At 42.9% G+C, this 26107-nt stretch overlaps 1 protein-coding gene across 2 annotated transcripts in view; it reads left to right on the top strand.

The window, feature by feature from the left end:
• The window catches only part of DISC1 (disrupted in schizophrenia 1), a 373039-nt gene extending 356363 nt beyond the window's left edge, over positions 1–16676 (top strand). For both annotated transcript variants that reach the window (XM_019549864.1, XM_019549863.1), the window contains 2 exons: positions 4077–4194; positions 15962–16676. In XM_019549864.1, the coding sequence (XP_019405409.1) occupies positions 4077–4194; positions 15962–16110 (267 nt within the window). In that variant the 3' untranslated portion in view covers positions 16111–16676. The remainder of the gene's footprint in view (positions 1–4076; positions 4195–15961) is intronic.
• Positions 16677–26107: the final 9431 nt, after the last annotated feature.

The following is a 26107-nucleotide window of genomic DNA, read 5'->3' as shown; positions in this document are numbered from 1 at the left end:
ATATATAAAATGCAAGCTTTCTAGCATAAGAGTACCAAAGTTTATTTAGAATGTTGCCATTTCTTCTTGCCTGCACATCACAAAAATATCCTCTAATAGCCTTCCAGTTGTGTAAATAGCTCAAGTTATCCTTCTTGAAAACAAAGAATCTTGGTGGTATATTGAATACAAATTTATCAGCTTGATGGATGTCTTGTTTTTTGTCATCTTTCACCATCTGTGAGATAAGGACATTTATAGTCAGTCTAAAGCATTGTTTACCAACCAGTCTGCCATGGCACAAAAGTGTGCCATCAGAAATGAACTCGTGTGCTGCAGAATTTTGCAATGGCAATTGGCTACAATGAACTACGATAGGTATGAGGATGGGGAATGCCTTAACAGGTGTTCTGCAGAAAATTTTTATTAATGTAAGTGTGCCTTGGGCTGGAAAAGATTGGGAAACACTAAGCTAGAAAGATGTGACCTTCGTTCCACTATTTCATTTGGTAACTGTCAATCCTCTGGATCTATCCCTTAATTAAAAGGAACAGACCAAGTTAACACCATGAATATGGCCAGGAACCAAAGATCAGCAGAAACATACAACTGGAAATCCGAACATTCACACTTGGCAGCACCCCAGCAAAGAAAAAGCATGCTTTTTAATAAGAAAACCCTTATATATATTGAAACAATGACAATATTTGTATACACAGCCCCACTTGTGTCAGTTGCTATGTATTCCTATCTACACATGCACCTTAAATGCCCTTTCCATCTTCCTTGCAATCCTTTCTTCCATAAAAATGTGTCTGGTTTTGCTCTTTAGGAGCAAGGACATAATCTTTTTCACTGATATATACCATGATTTAAAGGAAACACCCTAGCAGCTGGCATTGAGGAGCCTTAGGGCTCATCTTAGCATACTGGCTGCATCTCTGAAATCAACACTTTCTGTTGGGCAAGCATGTAGTAGGTAAACAAAAGGCATGTACACAAGTGCAGCTAGCCTATTGGAGAGGTGTTCTAACTCACAGCGCTTTACAAAAAGTGCCATGAGTTAGTGTGCCAATGGACCCAACAGGCCTGTTGGGTAGGAGGAGCTTGGAGCTGCCTGCAGTGGCCCTAGCCAGCAGGTGGGGATGCTCCAGGAGCTTCTCAGGAAGATGCCAACCCCCTCCCCCCCCGCCCTCAGCTGGCAACTGTCAGCATCAACTGCGGGGAAAGACAGAACCCACCCTTCCAGATATGCCCCCCCAGCTACCTTGCTGGGCTGGGTAGGGCAGTGGATGGAGGGAAGCAATGGGGGGCTGCAGCCACCCCATAATTTGCCATAACCTCCCCAACTCCACCACCCACACAAGTATCTTGATAGTGGCAGAGGCAGCTGCTCCCAAAGCTGGGGAAGTAGGGGAAATGGAGACCCCCCTCATCTCATTGGGCCCAGCTTGGCTTCCCTCAAGACTTAGCAGGGGTAGCTGGGCGGAGCCTGTGTGGCAAGGGAGGGGCTCCATTTTACTTTACCCCCCTACCCCAGCTCTGAGCATGGCAGCCACAAGGCTGCCATTGTCAAGAGCCTCAAGTGGGGTGAGGAATGGAGGCCCCCTGCCAAGCAAGCCCAGCCTGGCTAACTCTGTTGGGGTCTTGGGGGGAGCTGGGTCATAGCCTATAAGGTGGAGGAGGGGCTCTGTTTCCCCTCCCCCTGGCTTTGCTCTAGGTGTGGTAACCATGACTGCTGCTGTCAAGACATCCATGCGAGGGGAAGGGGTGGAAGAGAGCCCCCAACCTCCCTCCCCCACCTAGTGGGCTCAGCTGAGCTCCTCCCAAGAACCACACAAGAGTAGCTGGGGTGAACACATAGCAGGGAGGATCTCCCTGTCTCTACCCTGCTCCCTCCCATGATGCACAGGGAGGAGACAGAAGATGTGACAAGCCCAGGATCAGGGCTGGGCTGGTGCTTGCCTACATGAGCACCAATCCAGCCCACAAAGCTGCATGGGATGTGGTGGACCTGCCCAAAATTAACCCTTGCAGGGAACCTGTATACATAAATTCATAGAAATTAGGGACTGGAAGGGACCTCACAAAATCATCAGGTCCAGCCCCCTTGCTCATCTTAATATAAGCCAACACAGTTAAAGAGTCTCATCTTAGAACACTGCATGGTCAAATTCCTTAAAGAAAAACACCAAATAGTGCCACTGAGATCAAGCACATATGATATTCTGCATTGTCCAAACACAGTTTCTAACTTTTTAAAGATATTTATTTGTAAAATGTTATAATTTCCACTTGAAATATTCAAATTGTATTTCTAATTTTATATGGTTTGACTGACAAAATGCTATATAAACTGAAAAAAAATGAAGGGTTTAAAAAAAAAATGAGTATGTTTTAAACAAGCCAGCTCTATCTATGTTAACTCATAATTCTGGCTTAACATGTTTTTCAGAACTGGAATTTAAATATCTTGTGGTATCTAAGGGAGGCAGAAGTTACAAAAATCCTTGCTCCAAAAGCCTGTGCCCTTCCATGAACACCAAAATGTTCCTGAGTTCTTAGCCAATTATTTTTCTTCTAAAACTTATAAACAAAGTTAGTGCTTATTAGAGATGTCAGTGAAAATGTCTATGGGTGCTGACAGATGTTCAGGTCCCCACTCTAACTCATGGTGCTTTATGTAAAGCATCATGAGCTAGAGCACCCTCCCCAACCCAGCAGACCTGTTAGGTCAGAGGAATCAAGCCTGCCTGCACTGGCCCTGGTCAGCAGGTGGGGGCTCTCCAGCAGCCTCTGAGGAGACTGCCAAACTGCCCCTGTCCAAAGCCCTGCCCCCACTCCCCAGCTCCAGGGCTGTCAATGGAGAGGGAAGGAAGGGAGCAGCAGCAGCAGCTGGGCTGTTATGCCTGGCTTGAGCTGGGGTGGGAGTGTAAAACAGAGCTTCTTGCCTCGCAGCAAACCCCCCCACAGCTACCCCAGCTGGAGTCCTGGGGGGAGCTAGGCTGGGTCCCAGGCAAGGGGGCTCTGTTCCACCTCTTCTCCCCCCTCCGGCTCAAGCTGGGCTTGCATGGCAGCTACTGCTGCCACTCTCAAGAGGCTGGCCAGATCTAGCGTCAGGGTGGTGTGAAATGGAGCCCCTTCACCTGAGGGGCACAGCCAATCTATGCCCAATACATCATCTCGAGTATCTAGTGGGGGCCATGAAGCAAGGGGCTTCATTCTTTTCCGCCCCCTTCCCCAGTTCAGGCCAAGCATAGAAGCCTGGTAGCCGCTGCTCCCTCCACTCCCTGTCCACTGGTCCTTGCATGGAAAATTAGCCCAATCCTGCCCTTGCATGAAAAATTAACCCTCAAGGTAACACAAGTTCCCTGAGGTGCTCTAAAGCAGAGCAACTTAATCTCTTACCTGATTAGATGAGGGATAATTTTTCATGCAATCACCATTTTTAGAAGCATTCTACAGCCATGCACATGTGTTAGGTCATGTCTGTAGAGCACTTTCATGGGCCGGATCACATGAAATATGTCACTTCTGTCTGCACCTTTGTGACTTATGAGCTCGAGTCCCATTTTCAAAAGCATCTTATATTTAGGAACCTAACTCATTAAAGCTCATTGAGGCAATGTGTAAAAATTGTGCTTAGGTACTTTTTCAGTTACTAATTTTTTAATTACCCCTGGAGACTATAGTCCTTTTTTTTATTGAACTGATGTGGAATAGGCAGTGTAGGAATGCCCTCTGATTACATGAGAGAACTACACAGAGGTATGAAAAGGCAGTTCACTTTTCATGCCCACTTAATCCTTTGCTGAGAATAGCATTTACAATGACTGGTTTTTCTGGTAGGAAGTGAGTTGAGACTATGAGGTCATTTCATTTCACGTAGGTCTCCAAATCATCATATGATAATTCTCTTCAGACTATTAATTGGATCTTAGTTTCAATCACTTAGCCAGGCATTGTATCCTCTAACTAGTACCTTAAATCTACCTTTAAAATAAAAGTGTATATATAATATATCCTTAATCTGCCCTGAATTTTATTTGTACTAATGCAATCAACAGCAAACACATTTTCTTTTTCATTTACTCTAGGAATTCTACATACTTTCTGCAGAGCTGGGAGAAAAATGTGAAACAATAAGTGAGAAATTGGTGTACTTAGAAGGCCAGCTTCAGAGTGCAATTTGCAACATTGATGAAGGTCTTATTCATATCCTTTTTCTACATAGATTAACTGTTTATTTTCTTCCAGCTTCAAGTAGAACATGTGGTCTTGCTGTATTAAGAAAACTGGAAATCAGTGAATGTAGTAGCTAAGATGACAAGGTTCTTTTGGTGAATCTGGTATCTTTTATTAGACCAACTTAAATAGTTGGAAAACAATTTTTAAGCAAGCTTTCAGGTTCAAAAACCCTTCCTCAGGCTAAGGAAGTTTCAGCAGTTGGTGTGTGCTCTTCCTGGATGGAATGAAAAGCAAAGAAGCCAGAGGCTGGTCTGCATACAAGACAGGTAGGTCAGTGAAGATGTAGATTGAGAAGTCAATGGGTAAGAGACACGCTGGGTGGGTGGGGAGAGAAGGGGGATGAATAGTGGAGAAGTACCTGGGGAGTCGGATGTCAGGCAGGTTATAATGTGTCATAAATCCAATGACACAACCTATACCCCTGTAGCTAAGATGGTCCTTCTTCTTTAATACAACTTTTCCTAAGTGCTCTTTCATTGTAGGTCTGATCCCACCTTCACTGAAGTCAGTGAGAAGACTTACCTTGATTTGATTTGCATCAGTTCTTATAAATTAAATTTTGAATTACATATTGAAATTTTGCTGATGTCTACCAGTCTCATTTATGTACCAGAGCACTATAATGTACATACATGTCTGATATTCCAAAGGTGATCTGTTAGCCAAATTAGATACGAGTTTGTCTATAGTCAGACATTATGACTGGTACTTCATCTGGCTATTATTCCAGTTGAAATAGCTACCTCATATCTCATGATTCTATCTGCATATAATGCAGTATAATGCTCATCAATAAAAGAGATGAAAGGGTTCGCATGCCATCTGGAAAAAAAAAGTTTCTTAACCTTTACAGAGCCACTTGTATCTTTATATATGTGGAAACCTTCCAGCTTAAAAAGTGAAGGGTATTTTATACTTGCATTGTCTTATCTTTTTACTGCGCTTTAATCTATAGGAGAGATTCCTTTCTACTGAGAATGGAAATAAGCATAAGGATAAACTGGTTGGGTTTGGATCTTGGTTTAGTATATTTATTCTTTATTAACTAAAAGAATTTTCATAGTTTTACTACTAACCTAGACACTTTACAACTAAAGTTGTAGTAATACAAGTTCCCTGAACTGAAAAGGATTCAATCTAAGATAAACAAAACAAAGACAAGATGAGACATGGAACAATAACTCAAATAAGAGAGAATGGAAGAATGATTTTGGAAGAGGACTTGGTACCAAATATTCCTGGAATATGCAATAAAAAAGATACTCAGTAGATAAAAAGTTTGAGATGGCTCTTGAACTAGGACCAGCATGATAGAAGTACATGACCACAAGTTCCAGTTCTGTGTAAGAACTGTGGGGAGTCCTAAATTCAACCACATTTTAATAGAAAATATACTTCAGCCTAATTTCAAGTTCTCACTATGTCCAGTGTTAATCTTAGCATGCACTGCCTTTTGCAGTGAGCATTAAGACTAGCTATGAACATTACATTTAACATGTAAGTGCACAGAAATCTCTTTAAAACCATAACAGAACAGATGTTCATAGGACTTGAAGTGCTTTAAAAATGGCAGATCTTGCCCTCAAGTTAACGCATGATTAACGTGGTATTAAAGAGCTTTAGTTTAGGGCACTTTTATGAACTTCTGTACCACATCCATCATGCTTCAAGGTCAAATCCTGCTGCCATCCCAGGGGCCACTTGCTGGGTGGCTTGCTAGCCTCATCTGCTCTGAGCAAGCATCGGCCCAGCCCTGCCCTTGGGCTGTCATAGAGTAAAGACAGAAAAGGCTCTGTCTCCTCTCTGTGCAGCCAGGTGAGGAGGTGGAAGAGAGGAACATCTCAGCCACAGGGACCTCCGCAAACTTGCAGGCTTGGGTCATAGTGGGAGCCGAGCTGGGTCCACACATGACTGAGAAGCTCCATTCCTCCGGCTGCAGCCAAGACCTGCAGCTCCTAGCTGCGCCACTTTTTGCCACGCTGGGAACTGTGGTAGGGGTGGGGGAAATGGAGCCTCTCTGCCACACGGATTTCTCCCTTCTTTCCCTCCACCAAGCTTGCAGGCTCAGGTCTTGGCGGGGGTTAGGTTAGGTCCATGCAGCAGAGAGGCTATGTTTTCCCCTGTGGCCTGACCTGAGTTCCTGGTGGGGCAAAAAGCTAGCTGGACAGCCCTATGCTGTGGCTTCTACCTGCAGCTGTGAAGAGGGTGGGGCAGAGGAGGAAGGGAGCCCTCCCTGCTCTTAGGCCATCCCTGCCCCCCCACAGCTTGCTAGATGGGGCCTTGTGGGGAGGCACGCTGGGTCCATGTAATGGGGGACTCACTCCCCCACCAAGCTTCCTGACAATGGCAGCCAGCACCTGCAGAAGGCAGATGCCCAGCCAACTTTTTGCTGTGCCAGGAACTGGGGCTGGGGGGCAAGGAGACCCCTGGCCATACAGACCCAGTCCAGCCCCCCTCAAAACCTTAGCCAGTAACTGGGGGGCAGGGGGTTTTGCAGCAGGGGGGTTCTCCTTCCCCCCCCTGTCCCTAGTTCCCAGCACATTGAAAAGCCAGCAGGACAGCCCTTGATGCAGCTGTCAGGAAGCTGAGGAAGGGGGACAAGGGAACCCACATGCTGTGAGCCCCACCCCCATCCCCTCCCAGCTTGGTGTCTGGGGGTGGTTGGGCTGGGTCTGTGCAACAGAGGGGCTCCCTTCCACCCCCCTTCCCTAGCCCAGCCTCTTAAAAACAGCTGCCAGAAGCTGCAGCATGGGACTGCCTGGTTAGGTTTTTAGTCTACTGGGAACATGGGCTAGGGAAGGAAGGGAGCCCCTCCTGTTGTGAGGGGCTCTCCCCACAACTTGCTGCCTAGGGTCTTGGTGGGGAGGGGTCTGGGCTGGGTGTGCATGGCAAGGGGTCCCCCTTTCCCCCCCTGGCCCCAGTTTCGGGAATGGCAACAATCTGGCCAGGCAGCCCTGTGTGTTGAAACGGAGGCTGGCAGGAGGCTGGGGGGTAGGGGGGAAGAGGGAGCCATCCTCTATACAGACCTGACTCCACCCACCCTCCAAGTCCCAGCTAGTAAACTGGGCAGACCCAAAGAGCAGGGTGCTATGTTCCCCCCACCTCCTTCATATCCCAGCCACTGCTGACAGTCGCCAGCTAGCGGGAGGGGAGGGGAGCTGGCTCCAGTAGCCTCCTGGGAGGCATGTAGGAGCACCCGCATCTGCTGGCCTTGGCCAGTGCAGGCAGGCACCAAGCTCCCCCCACTGAACAGCAAATGTCTGTTAGGTTCATTCCTGCTATAACTTATGGCACATTAAGTAAAGTGTGATAGAGCATTTCTTCCAGGAGGGTTTTGAACGTCTGTATTTAGTCTAAGGTGCTACCTACTGGGCATGGCTACATATGCAATTACAGCGCCTGAATAAATTGCAGAGCTTATTGCTCTGCAGTCAGTTGCTCCCAGGCATGCTGTTTGAACCTATGCCTGAGCCCAATTAACTCCAGAGCAATAAACTCCACAATTTATTTATGCACAGCATGTGGAACCAAGTCAGAACAGCCCTGGCTGGCACGGGGCCCTGAGGGTCAGACTGCCAGCCTGGGGCCACTCTCTCTGGTTCGATGTGCTGCCAACAGGCTGGCAGGGGCATGAGGAAGCTTCAGTATGGGGCTAGCTGGGAGGCAGCTCCTGCACTGAAGTACCTTTGTGCCCCAGCCAGCCTCTCCAATGTCTACACATGTATTGCTGCAGAGTTTTTATTAAATACAAGTACTATCTGGTGTGGAGTAAATTTAGTGTATTCCAGCCTAATAGGGGTGCACGTGTAGACACCAAGATGTTTACTGCACAGCTAATTAGTCAACTGCACAGTAAACGTCTCGTGTAGATGTGCCTACTAAAATTCAGTGCAATTAATAATAGTGAAGATAAACAGTTTAATGGTAGTGGTTAAATCTGTTCTGTTCGGTAGGTATTTGGGTTTGAATTCAAGGTATTGAGGACTACAGCACAGAAGTGGAGACTTGACACAGATACATGAGTTTGAGTCAACTCAGCTCTTAGAAATCAATGAGATGTAGTTCTTATGATCCAGATATCAAAAGTTATACATCGTGCTCTGGGGGAAGAACATCTAGATCAGGAGTTGGCAGCATATAACCTGTGGCTCAGATCCAGTCCACCAAGCAGTTTCATCCAGCCTGCAAAACCTGGATGCCAATGTTATTTCAGTGGCAAAGGGATTCTGTGGCATTATTTCAGCTCACTGCTCCTAAAAGGTGGCTGACCCCTGACCTAGGTGGTTCTAAGGAGCTATCTCAAGAAGTAACTAGAAATTTGAACTGTCTTGAATCTTCCTAAGTAGTTGGCAAACAGCCTTTAAATGGTACCCAAAAGCTGGTCCCTTGTAGTCACCAGGCCTTATTTTAAGAAAGGCCAAAAGACAAAACAAAAAAACCCTCCAAAACTAAACCTGTAAACCTTAATTCAGAAATCAGTCTATTGGCTGCTTAGTGGCTTATGAACTAAGCTTTGTTTGATTCCTGTATTTCGAAAACTAACACCATAATTGGTGCTAGTTACTGGCTTTAGTTACTACACTAGGTGGAGGGTGAATCAGAGTATTAATTATGTTATAATTATAAAGCATTTTATTCATTTGACTTAAGTGAAAGTACTTCCTATCTCTCACAATAGGCACTTGTCCAGTCTTTATTAAAAATACTTTTAAAGAATTAAAACTGTATAAGCAGTAGATAGAACTTATTTTAAGAATCTGATCTGAAACTTAATGGCAGTAAAAGCTTCCCCTCAAAACTCCGATTTATCAATATTCTGATCAAAGAAAGGACAGAATAAATGCACTTGAAGGGGGAAAATATAGGTTGCCAAATTTTGGTCATTGCCAAATATCTGGGATTGCACCGATATAAATGAAGATAGAATATGTTCCATTTTTTAATATTAAAATACAAACAAAAAAATCACATTGAGAGAATTAGAATCTGGTACTGTCATGCACTTGTGCCAATATTTAGTGTATATCATAAATCTGCTTAATAATTAAATATATATTAGAAGAAATAAATCCCAGATGTCATTGTTTTTCATGATCTATTTCAATGGCACAGAACACTTGAAGACTCAACCATGCTGCTAGTAGTAATTGCCAATTCAGCATGAACAAAGGAGAAAGCCAGTGATATTTCTGTGTGTTGAATATTTACATGGGACCACTTGGGATTTTCATTTAATATTGAAGCCTTTCACAGCAAATATTAAATAGTACCTTTGTATAAAAAAGCCTTAAACAAACAGAAACAAAAAAAAAATCTCATCTGTAGAACTGTGTCTGACAAGTTGCTAAATTCTATGTAATATAATCAAGTAAAACCACAAAACAGTCAACTACAGTTAATAAGTGGCAAGTATGAAAACAGACTGCATCATTAATTGGAAAAACCAAAGGAGGAGAGGTGACTCATTGCCAGTGTCTGCAGAGTTGATGAGAGGTGTTACTTTACTGACAGTAAAGGCCTAGAATTCACAGTAAAATTAAATGGATCCTATATTGCAATTTCACAGTCATTTTTGTTCTTAATTAGCAGTTATGGTTTGATAGACAATTTGAGTGGATGTAATAGTTCCTCCTAGAGAAAATGCTTTTGTTGAAAGAAAACTGGATCTGGCTATTTGATTTTAATAAGGCACAGAATCCCCCTGCCTTATTCAGCTTAAAACTAATTTTAAGTAATGATTCTGAAATTTCAATAGCATGCTTAAATGCCAATTAGAGGTATTGTGGGTCCTCCTGTGCTTCCCATTTGGGGTATCCAGGGGGCTTGATTCTTATCTCATGTCAGTTTTATGACTATGTAACTTCATTTGACTTAGTATAGTTGCCCCAATTTCCACTGCTGTAAGTGAGAACAGATTGGGCCCACTGGATTTAACTCTTGACTATACCTTAGCCAGGAGTCCCAGCCTGGATGACCTTTTGAAGAATACACCTGTCATATATAAAATCCTGGGATTTGCGGTATTTCTTTTATGTTTTATAGTGTGTTCACATTATGCCTTCCTGTCTTCACACTGCATATCAATACATAGGACAAGGAAATTCACAGATACAAAAGGCCTAGTTTTCAGCTTGAGTCCTTTATCCTCAGGATGAAAGGAACTGACACTGAGCTTTGGGGACAGAGATAGAAAAAAAGTGCAAGCTCCCAGAGCCTTCTGCTAATGGAAGACAAACCAGCCAGTGGATGATTTTTGATAGATTCTAGAGGGGCCACCATTTCTAGTCCTAACTTCATTATAGGAAGGATTGCCCTCAGACAGGTCTAACAAAAGAAAAGGGGGAAGAAAGGGTTGGGTCAGATAACGCCTTTGCTCACTTTTTCAGTCCTTTCAGAACAACAACGCAAACATATTCAAGTTGGGATTGAAAGGAAAGGTTAAAATTCCATACCTAGCTCCACCACTGCTTTTGTGTGGAACATTTTATGTAGTGCACAGATATAAGAAGCATAATATAATACGCTGACCTCGGACCAGTGTACCAATTAGGGACATTATAAATGGGCAGAGAAGATAAGCATGCAGAATAAGAAAGGAAATCTTTGGGTGCAGACAGAAGTTATGTTTGTCGCACGATCGGCCCCCTGAAAGCGTTCTCCATGGCCATGCCATGATATACATGTACAGCTGCAGAGTGCTTTAAAGTGGCTGATCGCATGACAAATTAACTCTCATCAAATGAGGGATCAGATAAAAGGACTCCATTTTGGAGTTTCTTATGGTACTTGTGTTCCTTAGGATTAATTTGTGGTGTGATGGGAGCTGTCTGCAGGAAGGGAAGGGGGATGAGGAGGAAGCTGCTGACTGGAGTTTGCCCAGCCTGAGCTACAGGGGGAATGAATAGATTGAAGCTCCCCTTGAGCTTCCCACCTCCAGCTCAGGCTGGGCAAACCCCAGCCAGCAGCTTGCTCTTCCTCTCTTCCTACAGACAGCCCTGGAGCATGGTTGGAGGAGAAAGGTGGCTCCTCAGCTCCTACAGGCAGGTGCAATCCTCACCCCCTCCTCCCTGCCCTGACCCAACAGGCAAACATCTGTTGGGTTGCGGTCAGGGGAAGGAGGTGGGGAGGCACTGTAACTCATGGTGCTTTATGTAAAGCACCATGAGTTACAGCAGGGGCCTGTGCATCTGTCATCGCCTTTTGTGACTTCTTGTAGTTTTCCTTAAAGTATTTTTCTTCCCTGTGGGGCTCAGAGTATGCCATTTATAGCATGGTGCTGTTAAACTATCAGAAACCTAAACCAGAAAACCCAGTCTAAGGTATCACCTCCCTGAATATTTTACTCCAGGGCTTCTGCTTCCAATAAGCTATTCTTATAGAAAGGGTTTTCTTTTTTTCTCCCAAGAAACTTGATTGGCAGATAGTGTCCAGCCCTGCTGCTTCTTCCCTGGGTATCGTTGAAGGGAGGAAGCTAAGTTAGAATTAATCCCCTGTTTTCCAGAAACCAAGTAATGCTTCTGGACCCTGTCAGAGCTGGAAAATGCCCTTGACCATCATGTAGAACTCTGTCTTACCAGTAGAGATTCTACACTCAGCTTCAAAGCTGTATGTGTTGTTTACCCACAAAATATAGTATTTCAAGTTTAATTTTACATTTATTGGCCTCCATCAGTTTGTGTTATATTGTAAATGTGGAATCATTCGTGAAACTATTGGCCGTGTATAGAAAAAATGAGGGGCATGTGTGCATGACACTTTAACGCAGGTTAAATGCTTTTGCACTGCTTGAATGGTGTCAGTGTTTGCACTCCTTGGCAGCACATTGCACATTAATTCCAGCTGCTGTAGGAAATTCGGTGGTATAATGCACCTTAAATGACTTGGGGTGGAGCAAACTAAAACTCCTTCAAAGAGTTTTAATTTGCTGCCCCTACAGCCATGGAGCAAAGCACCAGGCTCCGTGCAGCTCCAGGGGATCTGCAGGCAGCCCGGCAACAGCCTGGGGAAGCAGGCTCCACCCAAGAAAAGCGGGGAGCCTGATTTCCCCTCCACCCCCACCCCCAGAGTCTGCCTGAGCTGCGTGAGGGTCCAGTGGTTCCCTCCGCAGCTGTGGTGCCCCCCAGGACCACCCAAACCAGATGCCTGTGGGTAGGTGCTGCCTAGGGGGGCCTCTGTTGCCGCAGAGGGAGGCAGAAGCCCCCTCCCCCCGCCCCCCCTGCAGCCCATGGACCTCTCTGCCCACCAGCAGCTTGCCCTCCCCTCCCCACCAGAGAGGCAGGTGTGTGTGCACAACACAGCGGTTTAATCAGCCCTAAACTGAAGCGGTGTTTTTTAAAACCCACCACCTCAATTTAGGGCCCCCATTTCATCTACACATGCCCTATTTGAGTGTAGGCTATTAAGTTGCATTAGTTTTTTTCTCAGTTAAAAAAAATTTCTTCCTTTCTCTTTCCTCAAAGACTTCTGACTCACTGATGATAAAGCATGTATTTTTGCTTTCATTTCCCCCTACCTAGAAATGTTTTGTAATCATTTAGCATATTACAAATACCAGTATGTAGTCCCAGACTGCATATCAAAGGTAATTACATCTTGGGGGTTTCTTGGTATTCATAAACTGCATAAGCTACCTTCCTACTGGTTGTGATTTCAGCAGAACTTCATGATTACACTGCAGCATAGTGATCAGTCTGGGACAACTTATTACAGGATAATTATATTTCCCTACCTCACAACGGTGGTGTGAGACCTAGTTCACTAATACTCATAAAGTGCTGTGAGATCCCTGCATAGAAAAAGTCCACAGAATTGCTTATAATTATTAGTGTTGCATACATAGCCAGAAGTCAATCCCTTTGATATTAATAAAGCTGTCTAAAAATTAGGAGGAAATGCACCCTCTCCCCCACAAAAAAAAGATAGAGAAGGAAATGTTTTTTTCCCCTCATGGTAAAGTGTGAAGAGTAAAACATCACAGTAAATGTATGTAAATTACATAAAAGATGAAGTCTTGAGGAAGCTATAATAGAATCAAAAGCTGCCAAAAGGCTTTTCAAACTGGTAAGTGTGACTGCCTGGCATAGAAGTGATTTGCATAACTTTCCCATGATTCTCTATAGCCACATTTTTCAAAAGAAAGGAAGCTTGCTTTTTGCAGTCGCATAACCTAAGGGTGTCTTTTCTCTTGACATTGCATTGACATTGTGGTTGGGTAAAACAACATTTCATAATGGATGTGCTATAAGAAGGGTAAAAGCAGTAAAGCATGTCCTTGTGCTTTATCCTTTATATGTATTAAATTTTGAAAAAGTAAGTTTTGTTTCAGCTCCAACCTTTTCCATTTTCATTAAATTTCAGGATCTTGCACATATCTTATCCTTGTTGTTGTAAACTTTTTTGTTTTGTCTATACCAGTTCTATTTACTTTAGCCTTTCTGGGCTCCATTTTTTTATTTCACTAGTTTCAAAGAGAGTGTTGGCTTCAGTGGGTTTGTGCTTGGATGCAAGGATCTATCCTCATGGATTCAGTTGCAGTCTAGGAACATCACTGAGGAGCATTTTTCTACTTGGAAAAACCCAGCTAGAGTTTTCATTTCTTCTGATAAAAAGCCAGGAGGACAAGATGAAGTGTTTATTTTATTGGGTCAAATTCTTTCCTCACATGAGCTCAATCTGAAAGTAGCTCAGATTGAGGCTATAGACAAATTTACCTTTTGATTGCTTTAAAAGAGGAGGGAGAGCTGACATTCTGAAATGGGCATCAGCTGCTACATCTTCATGTTCCTGTAATCATAAGAGTTTGCTGAAACCTCCCTGAATTAGGCAGGGCTAGTGTTGCAATGGTTTTGGTACATTTACATGGCTACAGAAGCATAGAGATATAAAAGATACATTTGAATAGATTTATCCATAGCATTTGATAATGATGCAACTGTCGCATCTGTCTGTACCCTGAGTTCAGGGGGCATGGTACAAACAATGGGATACAAGTTAGTCCAATGCTAGTGAGAATTACTGTCCAAGAGTCAAAGAGTTGTTACAATAATATGTTGTGTATTTACTCAAATATAAGATGAGGTTTTCCCCATGATCTGTATGGGGAAAAAAAGCTCTTCATCTTAACACTTGTTTACAAGTAAATCTCATTAAATACCTTGTCTATCATTAAACTCCTGCAACTCCTGTGAACTCCTACATTGTCTATCATTAAGCTCCTGCAGCATGTTCTCAGTAATAAAAACCAACTATGGAGCTGATTAAATGCAGGCAACACTGAGCATAACTATAAAAGACATAGTCCATATTGGGTAAACATACTGATGGGGATTTACCACAAAGATAGGTTTGTACAGCCTATCTGAATAAGATATATGGTAGTACCCATTGATTGCAGTCCTCCTCAGTGCTAACTCTCTTTAAAGTCCTGGTGAGCCACTATATTGCATACATTTCAACTTCCTCCTCAGTCTCACAGCTGAGCTGTGCCTTTCCCATTTCTAGCAGCCTTATATGTCTGACAAACATCATCAAACAGTGCCCCATCCAGAATCCTTCTGTCACCCATTCTCTCATCCTGTAGCATATGATTAGTAAGGCCCTTTTTTCCATGAGGTGGAGTTGGATTAGGTTGCCCAACATACATTTTTGGAGGATCCCAGGACTCATGGCAAAAACACCTGGTTCCAGTCATGATGGCGGGGGCTAATTGCATGTGGATCCTTTTTGGGTATATCTGGAGTTCATGGACATACTGAACAGTGCTGTGCTATGGGGTCACCTGGCTTGAAACACTGTTGACTCTGCTGTGGCCCAGTCCAATAAACTATATGGTAAATCATGAGGCCTTTAACTTTGGACTTATGTCATGCATAGTTTGTACTATATATAAGTAGGTACAAAACTGCTGCTTAAAGTGGGGTTATGGAGTAGCTGTGTTAAAACTTGCAGCAGTTTCAAAAAAGGTGAAATGCATCAATTTTGGATCAATTAAGTGTATGGGTACCCATAGCTGTTTGCCTAAATGCAAATTGCTACAGGTATGTTTATTTCAAAGTCAGTATGCTCAAGGAGAGCAGTCTGACAGTAATGAGGGGTGGGAAAGGGCTATAGGGGGAAATAATTGGTGGGGGGGGGAGGGAGATGGAGGGCAAGGGGCCACCTGATTATTCCAGATTTATTTTCTTAGCTGTATCAGTGGAAGGGGGACAAATTCAAGGCAAACCTCCAATAATTAGATTCTATACCTGGAAAATTATAAGAAATGTATACATTTTCCATATATAGAATCTAATTATTGGAGGTCATCTTATATTTGAGTAAATACAATATCTGTTAACAAATTGTACTGTCAAGTGGGATTATTCCAATGGAAGACTGATCACAGGAGAGTCTTTGGTGATTTGGATATCAAAATAAAAATTTACCTTGCTCTGCATGACACAGGGGGAAAAAAAAGCCAAAATGTTATTCTTTTCTGGTCCTGGAAAGATTAGTGCCAATTAATGGTACTTGAAAGACTTCAATCTTACTGAAAATGAAAAGAAAGACAGAAAAAAAAAGCAAGTGTAAAATATATATTAATATTTAATCCAAACAATTTGGAAGAACTTGAAGCTACAATTATATAGCGATGCCCATCTGTTGTGAACAGCAGAATGACAATTCATTTAATAATTTGGAGAGAGAAAGGGGGCTGCCAATCACCTATAGATTTATTCCTTAATAAAGTATGTACAGTCTCTACAGAGGGAGATCCAGATGGTGAAGGAAACTCTGCAGGCCATGCTGGTGCAGCTCCAGCCAGCTAAGGAGGCAGAAGAAGATGAAGCTAGAGACTTCCTCTGTGACAGCTGGTGTCCAGGAAAACAAGACTTACAGGAATAATAGGGAAGGGGCTGGTGCTATAACATTAATTCACAAAGGGCTGCTTTTAGTAACTGGATACTGTCTCACCAAGCCTCGAGGATCTCTTCTCTCCCTGCATAACTAATAACAACTAAATCAATTATGGAGAAACGGAGCCTGGAGGTCTATCAACAGAAGTATTCTACACTGCTTCACATGCTCTGGCACAGATTGGAAAACAGCTTTCAGAGCAGAGCAACTCCTGTAAATGTGTAGATTACAAATTGATATGTTTCAGAGGATTCTGTAGAGTTTCTCTTGTAGCTGGTGAGATTTTTCTAATAGTTTCCTTCCTTGCTCATGCAGTCTCTAAAACAGTGATTGTCAACCAGGGTGCCTGGGGTACCCTACGGTGCTGTGACATCTTTTGAAGGGGTGCCATGAGGTATGAAAAAATAAGCAGGAGTGAGGCAGTAAGTACAGGCTCAGACTGCCTGGCCCCCCCCTCTTGCCCCCATAGCCTAGTCCCTCTGTAAGGAGGTAAGCACTGTCATAAATACATTTGTTTTTTAAATGGGTTGCTGTCCATGTCACAAAAAATTATGGAGGGGGTGCCCCGAGTGCCTTAAGTCTAAAAAGGTTGAGAACCAGTGCTCTAAAATACATATTTTTTCTGCTTCAAAATCTAATCTTAGAATGTATCTCTTCAGTATTGCTGAAAGAGGGCTGGAAGGGAATAAAGTGGGGTTTTTAGCTTATTGTCTTCCTAACACTTTCCTTATCCCAACTTACTAGTTTTCTGACTACTACAAAAATGAGACCACTCAGCTAGAATTCAGAAGAATAACCAAATTCTTCTATATTAAATTAGGACTGCATTTTCCCAGTGGCACTCTGAATACTGGAGATAATTAACAGCAGACTATAGAATAATGGCTTTTTGACTGTTTTCATTTGCAGCTTCTGTAATATTATAGCAAATGCATATTAATACCCAAAGCACAAAACATTCTTGGTAATGACCTGATGATTTGTGGCTTTTTTATTTAAATACTATATGGAATTTTTTTTTTTTCAAGAAAAGTTTTAAATAGAATTACAGTAACTTCTTTGATCTTCCTTAAAAATGTCATAAAATGAAGAGGGTTTTTTGCAAAGCAATTTTGTATGTAATTTTATATGTATTCTTCTTTGATAAAGTTGTATCATCAGTGTAATATCTTTGATACAGAAAATGACAGGGATGTTGAATGGCAGCCAACTAAATATGGAAGTGTTCAAACAGCAAGTATTCATAAATCTAAGCATTTTTATTTGGATACTAAGATGCATTGAGTTTATCGCATTTTTAAATGAACTTTTGCTTCTGCAATTCGTTGCAGAGACTGAGGAAGAAGAATTATTTAAAAATGAAAGCAGCTCTTTTTAAAAACTGGTTAATTCAATCTTTAAATCACTAGATTGAGCCAACCACAACAGTCTATTGTACCTCATTTTTTAAACTATTAAAAATAGACTTTTTTTAAAAACAATCATTCATGTTTGTACGTTTTGAGATGCTGGTTCCACACATATAGCATGAAGGCTACTCAGATAATAGCCCCTGTATTGCTCACCATTTAGTCCTACAAAATTGTCTTTATTCTTACTTTGTTTACTTAAATACTAGAGTTAGAAATGCTACCTCAAAACTGTAAAATTTAGAGAGAGGAAATAAATGCCAGGCAGCTGTGACTTAGAGCAGGGTTATATATAATTCCAACTAGGGATGTAAGGATGTCAAACCATGAGAGAAAAGCTCAGTTGGTTTGTGTAGTCATCATATCCTCAGGATGGAATTACAGCCCTGTAATTCAGAACATGGCTGGCTTTTTATCTTTGTACAATATATGGATCAGTGTCCATGTTGTGGCTGAGAGTCCTGGATCTGTGCCTTGCATGGGCTGCAATTCTTCCATCTCCTACTGTACCCTTTCTCTTTCCCCTCCGCAGCCTCCTTTGGAGAGCTCATGCTGCTGCCTCTTCAATCCCTACCTACTCGTTCTCTCTCTGCTTCCCTAGAGAGTCCTTACATACTTCCCCCCCACTTTGCACTTTCTGCAAATTCCCATGAAGTGGATGGACAAGGCATTAGTCACTATCTGTAGATGGTGCACACCTGCCATTCTTCTGCAAGAGGATGACATTCATTACTGTGCACATGGCTTGCTCAAGGCCTGGCTACCCTTTAAATTCCAGTTAATCCAAACAAACGGGAGGGAGAATAGTGTGACTTGTTCTGCATAGGGATGAATTTCAGTTAGAGAGCTTACAGTGGAATCAGTGCAAGTTCCCAGTAAAAACTGAGGGTAGAATATGGCTACATATACATTCTAAGGTAAGAGTGTTAAAACGGTTAGCCAAGCTAAGTACTTTGGAAATAAATATCGCTATTGTGCCTCTATTGGGGTTAATATAAATAGGGCAAAACTCACTAGACTACCACCACAGAGGAGCAGATTGTGAACTCCCCATTCACTTAAGCAAGTAGTTATGCATGTGACTAGTCCCATTGGGAGCATACAGTGTTTTGTCCTTGTTGACTATGCAACGTGTGTGACACAAATGAAGTCCACACTGGCCACTTACGAATCACAAAGCACAATATGAATCTCATGGATGGGGATACTTTGCAACAGTCTGAAGTCATGGCACTTTTCTTCCAGTGAATCTCAAGATTTGAGAACTGGGGACAGTTAATCCTCAGATGTTTTCTTTGGCACTTTCTTGGCAGTATGAGTTCTTGAGAAAATTCCAATTTGATTGAAACCTTTCCACCTTCATGTTTCAAAACTTCACAATGTTGTTGCTGGGTTTTAATAATAATAAAAAAATGTGTACAACCACTGTAATAAAAACACTGAAGTCTTAGGAGAGACTTGAAGCTGTTAGTATCCACCATTACTTTATTCCAATGTAATTTTTTTATGTTTATGTATTCACTTTTTTATTTTATATATGTGGTGGACTACTGCTTTAATTTATTATTCCATTAACTTTACTGTGTGTTATGGGGAGTTAGTCAGCTCTAACCATTCCTCTCCTAAGCCATTCTGAATAACAAGTGTAATAAAAAATCTGTCATTCACTGTACCTTGGTTGCTTTTCTTTTACTATGGAGAGGACAGTTACAAATAAAAAGAACTTTGTTTTTTGTTGTTTTTTTTTAAATTGCCAGGGCTGTATTTATTGTGTGTTTGGTTTACAAATGTGTTTTTTCAGCTTTCCTTCTAAGGGGGAAAGACATCAGTGTGTGATAGCATGAGGAGGAGACAAAGGCTGTGTTAGGGGAGTTCTGAGACCTTCCTCTGGGAACACATTTAAAAAAATGGTTCTGCTTGATGCAATCTGATGCATTTCAACAGGAAAGGATCCTGATTTTCAGACATCTCCATGAGTGAGTGGGTTAGTAAGGTTGTCCAGTGGTTAGAGCAGTGCTATGGTATTCTAGATCTGGGTTGTTCCCCAGCCTTCCCATAGTCTTGTTGGGTGAACTCTGAGGTAGATATTCAGTTTCTTTGTGCTTTAATGTGTAAAATTATCCCCATTTTACAGTTCCATCTGTAAAATGGGGATAATTCTTCCTCACCTCAGAGTTTTATGAAAGTGAAGTTCATTAGTTATTGTGAGGTGCCAATAGTAATGAAAGGCAGCCTGATTGATTTCATACTTCTGTTGAGCACACTCCCAGTTCACTCCCTCGTATTCTCACCTTTAGATCAGAAAGGGATTACAGTAGATATGCAAAGTGGACTGCAGCGTGCCCAGAAGTCATCTCAGTTGATAAATTTCTCATCACCTTCCTCTCTGAGCACCAACCTCAGAGAACTTGAAAATCAGGAAGCACAATGCAGTCACTGAGCAGAGTTCAAAGACTTTGGAAGAGTTGTTGTTCTCTGTGTTTAAGGTTTGCTTTGGGAACAGAGGGGAATACAGCCTGAGGATGGTTCAGATCCATCCTAATATTTCTGGCCTCAATCAATTAGCTAATCCCTTTTCTCTAAAGCTTGACATCCCAGTCTTTTACTTTCCTATCATTACTTGTTGAATCAAGATAAGCACCTCTTTTCTGGAGGGGATGGAGAAGGCCATTATATAATGGCTACCAGATTTGTGGCAGTGCTTGAGGGAGCTTCAGGGTGGGATTAGAATAATCCTTATGTATCCTCTTAGTTTACTATCCTATTAAAAGTGAGACTGGGACCAAGAGATTTTTAGTCTCAGAGATTAACACGCTACAAAGAAGCTCTAAAAAATTACGCGCACACAGATATTTTCCCTGCACTGTCAGGGAGGATAATAAAAATTTTAGGGGATAAAAAAAAATCAAAGATGCTAAATATTCCTTCTGCATTTGTAAAGGAGCCAAACCAAAAGCTCTGGTAAAGCATTTCTTTTTTAAGTCACTGATTAAGCCCTAAATCTGAGCCCTGGTTAAAATGCATCTGAGCTTTGTGCAAGCAAGAAGATGTCTGCATTCTTAGCATGGGCTGTATTCAGTCACACTCCTGTAGACACAGGAGATAATAGGAGCAAGTGTTGGGAAAAGACACAGGTAAAGCCACTGAAAAAGCCCATGCATCATTAGGACAGTTGCTCTTGCAAAAGCCTGTGAAGATGAACAAACAGCTTGTAAAAATAGTAATAAAGCAGCAGCAATACAAGACAACAAAACTCAGAAAGAGATAATAAGAAAATAATCACAGGAGCAGCTAAGAGACACATGATAGATCTTGCCAGGGAAATGGAAAATTAAAAAGACCTTTGCATAATGGCCATCCAATGCAAAGAAAACAATCTCTGATTTATTACTATTCAGACAATGAGAGTCTGAAATGCCGAAGGGGAATCCCTTGTAATTATCTTGCCAAAGAGGCATTTTAACTTTTTGGGAGTGGGCTGATAAGCTTACAATTACATTACAGGCTGATGCTAACTTCCAGCAGCTTACAATAAATTAAGGAAAAAAAAACTGTAGTGATGGCACAGCTCACACGGGTTATTCTGATCACAGAGTAGTTTTTATTTCCTTCACAGCATTCTCTGAAGTCCCAGTTCTCCATAGCCGAGTCAGCAAGCTTTTGTTGGCATAGGCTGGTGTTTGTGACCCAGCTGTCACGGTGGGCTGCAAGTCTCTACCCTCCCCCCACCCCGAGCAGCCAGCTGCCAGATATCCGGCAGCTCTGCAGCAAGGGCGAGCTCAGATGTTGCAAAGCAGGTTCCACAGGAGCATGGTGCACTGACCCCTCCATACTAGATCAGACCTCTTGGTGGGCCAGACCATAGTTTGCCAGCCCCTGTTCCCGAGCATTTCTGCCTGCACCACCTGCTTTGATGATTTTTTCAGATTGCTGCAGAGAGAGAGGATGTTGAAATGCTTCTTCCCACTTATATGCCTTGTTAGTTGCTCTCAACAAGCCTGAGAATTATCAAAGATCAAGGTCAAGCTGAACCACAAGTTGTACAAGCAACTACTTAGGCCCCAAAGGCAGTGGGGGGGTGGAGAGGGGAGGGGAGTGGAAGTGCTGGACCCAATGATCCGTAAGGTCCCTTCCAGCCCCTTACATCTATGAAACTCAAGGCTGGAGTATGACACACACACATAGCAACCTTTTCATGATTTTTCCTGGGAACAGGGTCAGACTAACAGATTTATGGATACCCAGATCACCTGTTTATCCTTTTTAAATGTTGTCACAACATTAGATTTTCCTGTCTTCTGGAATGACTCCAGGATTTGTTACAAATTGCTGTCTCTCTTCCCAATCTTTTGCTCTTAGTATTATTTTCTATGACTTTATTGTGCATCTTTTTCAGGCCAAGAATTATAATTTGCAGGCTCAGGGTCCCAAACTGCTGTGAGGGAAAAATAAAAGAGGAAGGGTACTGCTATCAGTTGGAGAGTTTGGGTCATCACATTCTGCTGTGATTCCTCACATATTGGTAAATAACCACATAAACATGAGCTCCTAGTGTGATGCTGCAGGTAAGAGGATGAACGTGGTCCTTGGACATTTGAGCAGGGAATGTTAAGAAGGAGCAGTAGGACAGTGGTATTACCTCTTCATATGGCATTAGTGAAAACATTCATGACTTAGAGCGACACCCCTGACCCAACAGACATTCACTGTTGGGTCTGGCAGGTGCGGAATCAAGCTCCACTTTGGAGCCGATCCAGAAGGAACTACCTGTCTACAGCTGCTTTCCCCTAGCTCCCCCCACCCACCAACTCCAACGTTGTCTGCAGGATGGGAAAGGGAAGAGTTAATGTGTCATGTGATCAGGCACTTTTAAACCACTCAGCAGTGCACTTCTGTCAGGGCATGACTGCAGAGCACTTTCAAGGGGCTGATTGCATGACAAATGTCACTTCTGTCAGCACCCTAAGTGAATAACAGTTCTGGTGTTGGCCCACCACCATCCCCTTAAAAAAACAAATATAGAAAAACTGGGAAGGTTTTTGTGAAAAAGAAACAAAAATGAACTGAGGTTAGGAAAACATGACATCGCAAAAGGCTAAAGAGGCTCAGTATATTTTAATTATTCAACAAAAGAGGTGACTGGATCAGTCTGGAAGTACCTACTTGGGGGAAAGATTCCTAACAGTAGAGAGATCTTTAATCTAGCAGAAGAACCATAACAAGATCCAAGGGCTAGAAGCAGATGCCAAACAAATTCAAATTAGAAATGAAATGAAGTTTTTTAATAGTGAAAGTAATTAATCACTGATGCAATTTCTCAAGAGAGAGGGGGGGGATACTTCATCACTTGAGGCTTTTAATCAAGACTGGAGCTCTTCCCAAAAGCTGCACTGTAATTCAAGCAGAGGTTATGGGCTCAATTCAGAAATGACTGGATGAGGTTCTAAGGTGTGTGTTATACAGGACACCAGGCAAGGTGGTTTTCTTCTGGCATTAAAAATCTATGTACTGTGATTATTTAGACTGTGAATCATATGGGGAAGAAATGCTTTGAAAGAGCTTTTATGACACTGGGGCTAGAGAGCTGGAGTTAGCAAGACAGGATATCTAGATGTCTGCATGTAGGGAAAGCCCATTTAGTTACTAGATGATTTTGACCTTAGCTCTAAAGGGTAACTGAAGACAGGCAAATGAAACCAAACATTAAGAAGGGGCTTACTGCAAATCTTTTTGAGATGCAGGGATTGAAACTATTACAGAATACAGCACGGTTCAAAAGCCTGACTAACTAGGCAGGAGCTGACAAAGAAACATGAACTAATGCATGCATTCCTTTTACAGCAGGCAGGGCAGCCTTTAGGGATCCTTGTTCTGTGTTTCTGCAATAGGTAGCCTGGGAATATTCTTGGCTTCTGTGGAATGACATGTGGCTGTGACAGCCATACAAAGGGCTGAGAGACTGAAAAAAAAAACAGGCTCCTATTTACAGCCCCCTCTGGGTTTCTTAACATCAAGCTCTTTAATTTCCATGTAAACCACCTATTTCACCTATCAAGAGTGGCCTGTAGAGGACAGGGTAGATTTGTACCTTATAGAGTAACCAAAGGGTACATACAGGCATTCAGGGAGGTTAGATGGAGTTAAAAATGGCTACCCAATCTAAGGTGAGTCCGGGTGGAGAAAATAGCAAGGGGCGGAGGGAGCTTGGAGAATAGGGGGCCTGGTGGAGTCTTCAGGGGGAATTGGGGGGGGCAGGCAGGGTCTGCAAAGGGAACTTGGGGCATCGGGGGGCAAGCAGGGTCTTTGGGAGGAATTGGGGGCAGGCAGAGTCTGTGGGGGCAGGAAAGCGGATTCTGCAGGGACTTGGGGGAGGGAAGCAGGGTCTGCAGGGAGCATTAAGGGGATTTTGGGGAACAGCGAAACTGGGGAGCAGGCAGGGTCTGTGGAGGGATTGGGGGGCATGTGGGGTCCACATGGGGGGTAGACAGGGTCTGTGGGGGCTTGGAGGGATTCAGGGGGCAAGTGGGGTCCACAAGGGGTTGGTGGGGTATGATAGGATCCATGAGAGGGGTCACGGGGGGTCTCTGTCCCCCCTGACCAGGGGCTATTTTTACCCCTTGGCCCCCTCCACTCTAGAGGACCCCACAGTGAACCTATCACCCTTTGATGCTACCCATCCTGACTTACTTTGATTGGCTCCCAGCTCCAGCAAACACTGGTAACACCAGCACCAGGAGCAGCTTGAGGGATAGGGTTTTGGTGGGTTCAGGGGTGGGGGGAGGGCTGTCTGTTTGGAGGTGGGGCAAGGTACCAGGGGGCTGAAAATACCCAGGAGGCTGGGTAGGAACATTGCAGTCCTAGGGCTGGGGCCAGCAGCTGGGTTTTTACAGCTCTAGGGCTGTGCTAGAAACTATACAGAAGTTCAGTTACATCAATTTCACCAGACCCAATCTAAGTTAGGCTACCTCCGAGGTACAGTTGACTTAGATTGGGTTGCCCATTTTTAGACCAGTCTTATTTTCCTGGAACTTCTCTACAGTTCACACTCTAGATCCCTGGTTAGGCCAATCTAAGTGCAAGGTCTGTACCTGTGTGAACTAAGTTCAGTTAGGTGGTTGTTTTTAATGTGATCTAACTTCCCTGGATGTGTGTGTGTGTGTGTGTGTGTGTGTGTGTGTGATGAAGCTCACTTCATCAGATGCTGTAAAAGGACATGGAGAAAGCATGAAGGAGCACAAGCAGAAAGAAGGAGAGAAAAATAGGAACACAAAGGACAAGGGTGGTGGGGAAAGAGAGATAGTAGGGACAGTGGGGGCAGTGCTGGGAGAGTCAAGGAAACAAGCAGTAAACCCACAGGGACAGAGGAGTCACCAAAGCTAACCCAGATAATGGAATAAGAATCCATAGTCCCTGTTTAAACTATACTTAACACAATCTAGTCTGTGGATGATTTCTCATTCTGCAATTTCCTGTTCAAATTGGTTTTTAAAAGTAGGCTAAGAACAGCCACCTTAATGTGAAGAATGGCTTGTGCCATTACAGCATCAGAGCAATTTAATACAAAGGGAACATTGTGCCCTGGCCAGCTTATCTGAGTGAATATGGTAAAGCAAACACAAGCAATGGAATGAAAGCCTGAGAGCAATGGATCAGAAAGAAGAGACCTCTTAATGGAAAAGAGAGAGAAACTGAGGTAGATTTTTGTGTAGGGGTTTATAGTAGTTGAAAGGGAGTTAGAGAAGTAACTGAGTTTATCATAAGTAACTGAGTCACTTGTCTGGGCTTTATAAGAGCCTAGCAACTTCCCTCACCAGCAGAAAGACAGGGCACCATCATTAGCATATGATTGTACAAATGACAGCTACATGCATAATACCCTAGAAACATCATTGTTAGAAACATTTCACATTTATGTAGAATTTAGTGTATATTTCACATTTTGACTCAATTCTATGAATACTTATTTGGGTTTTTTGCTGACTCCCAATTAAAAAAGAAACCCTTCACAATATTAATGTGAAAACAACAACAACAAAGCCAGCGATGTACCCATCGAATTCCTCCCTTGCCACCCCCCATGGCAATTTTAGTAAAATGTTTAAAATGCCCTTTTTGGTGGGGCAGAAACCCCTCCTTGGTTTACATTTTGTTCAGAGTTCATCTTTACCTCAACTATTTTCAAAATGAAAACTGAAAACCTGCATGAGGATGTCCATTACTATTATCATTTGGTGTCATATGGGTCTGTGACACACGTGGTGGCCTTTTTCCCCAACACCAGTATTTGGGAAGGTTGCTAAGGTGCCTGCATCCCTCCCAGAAGATTTCAAGAAGAATGAAAGGTTCCCAGGCTGAAGCAGGGAGATGATTGAGAAGGCCATTGTCTTTTTCACACTGAGCCCAATCCAATGCTCAGTAAAAAAAAAAAAAAATGAGGTGTGGCAGTTGTGGGGGTGAAGACATTTACTGAAGTGACTTGCTAATTCTAATGCAATCCTTCACCTTAAATTCACTGAACACACAATGACATGAAAGCTTTGGGGTTGGGATCTGCACAGCTCTCAGCATGACATGCC

The sequence above is a fragment of the Crocodylus porosus genome, unplaced genomic scaffold (assembly GCF_001723895.1).
Source record: "Crocodylus porosus isolate Cpor-Errol unplaced genomic scaffold, CroPor_comp1, whole genome shotgun sequence".
Classification (NCBI taxonomy): domain Eukaryota; kingdom Metazoa; phylum Chordata; order Crocodylia; family Crocodylidae; genus Crocodylus; species Crocodylus porosus.
Note: the sequence above shows the minus strand (reverse complement) of the source record. Positions and strands in the feature narration are given on the sequence as shown.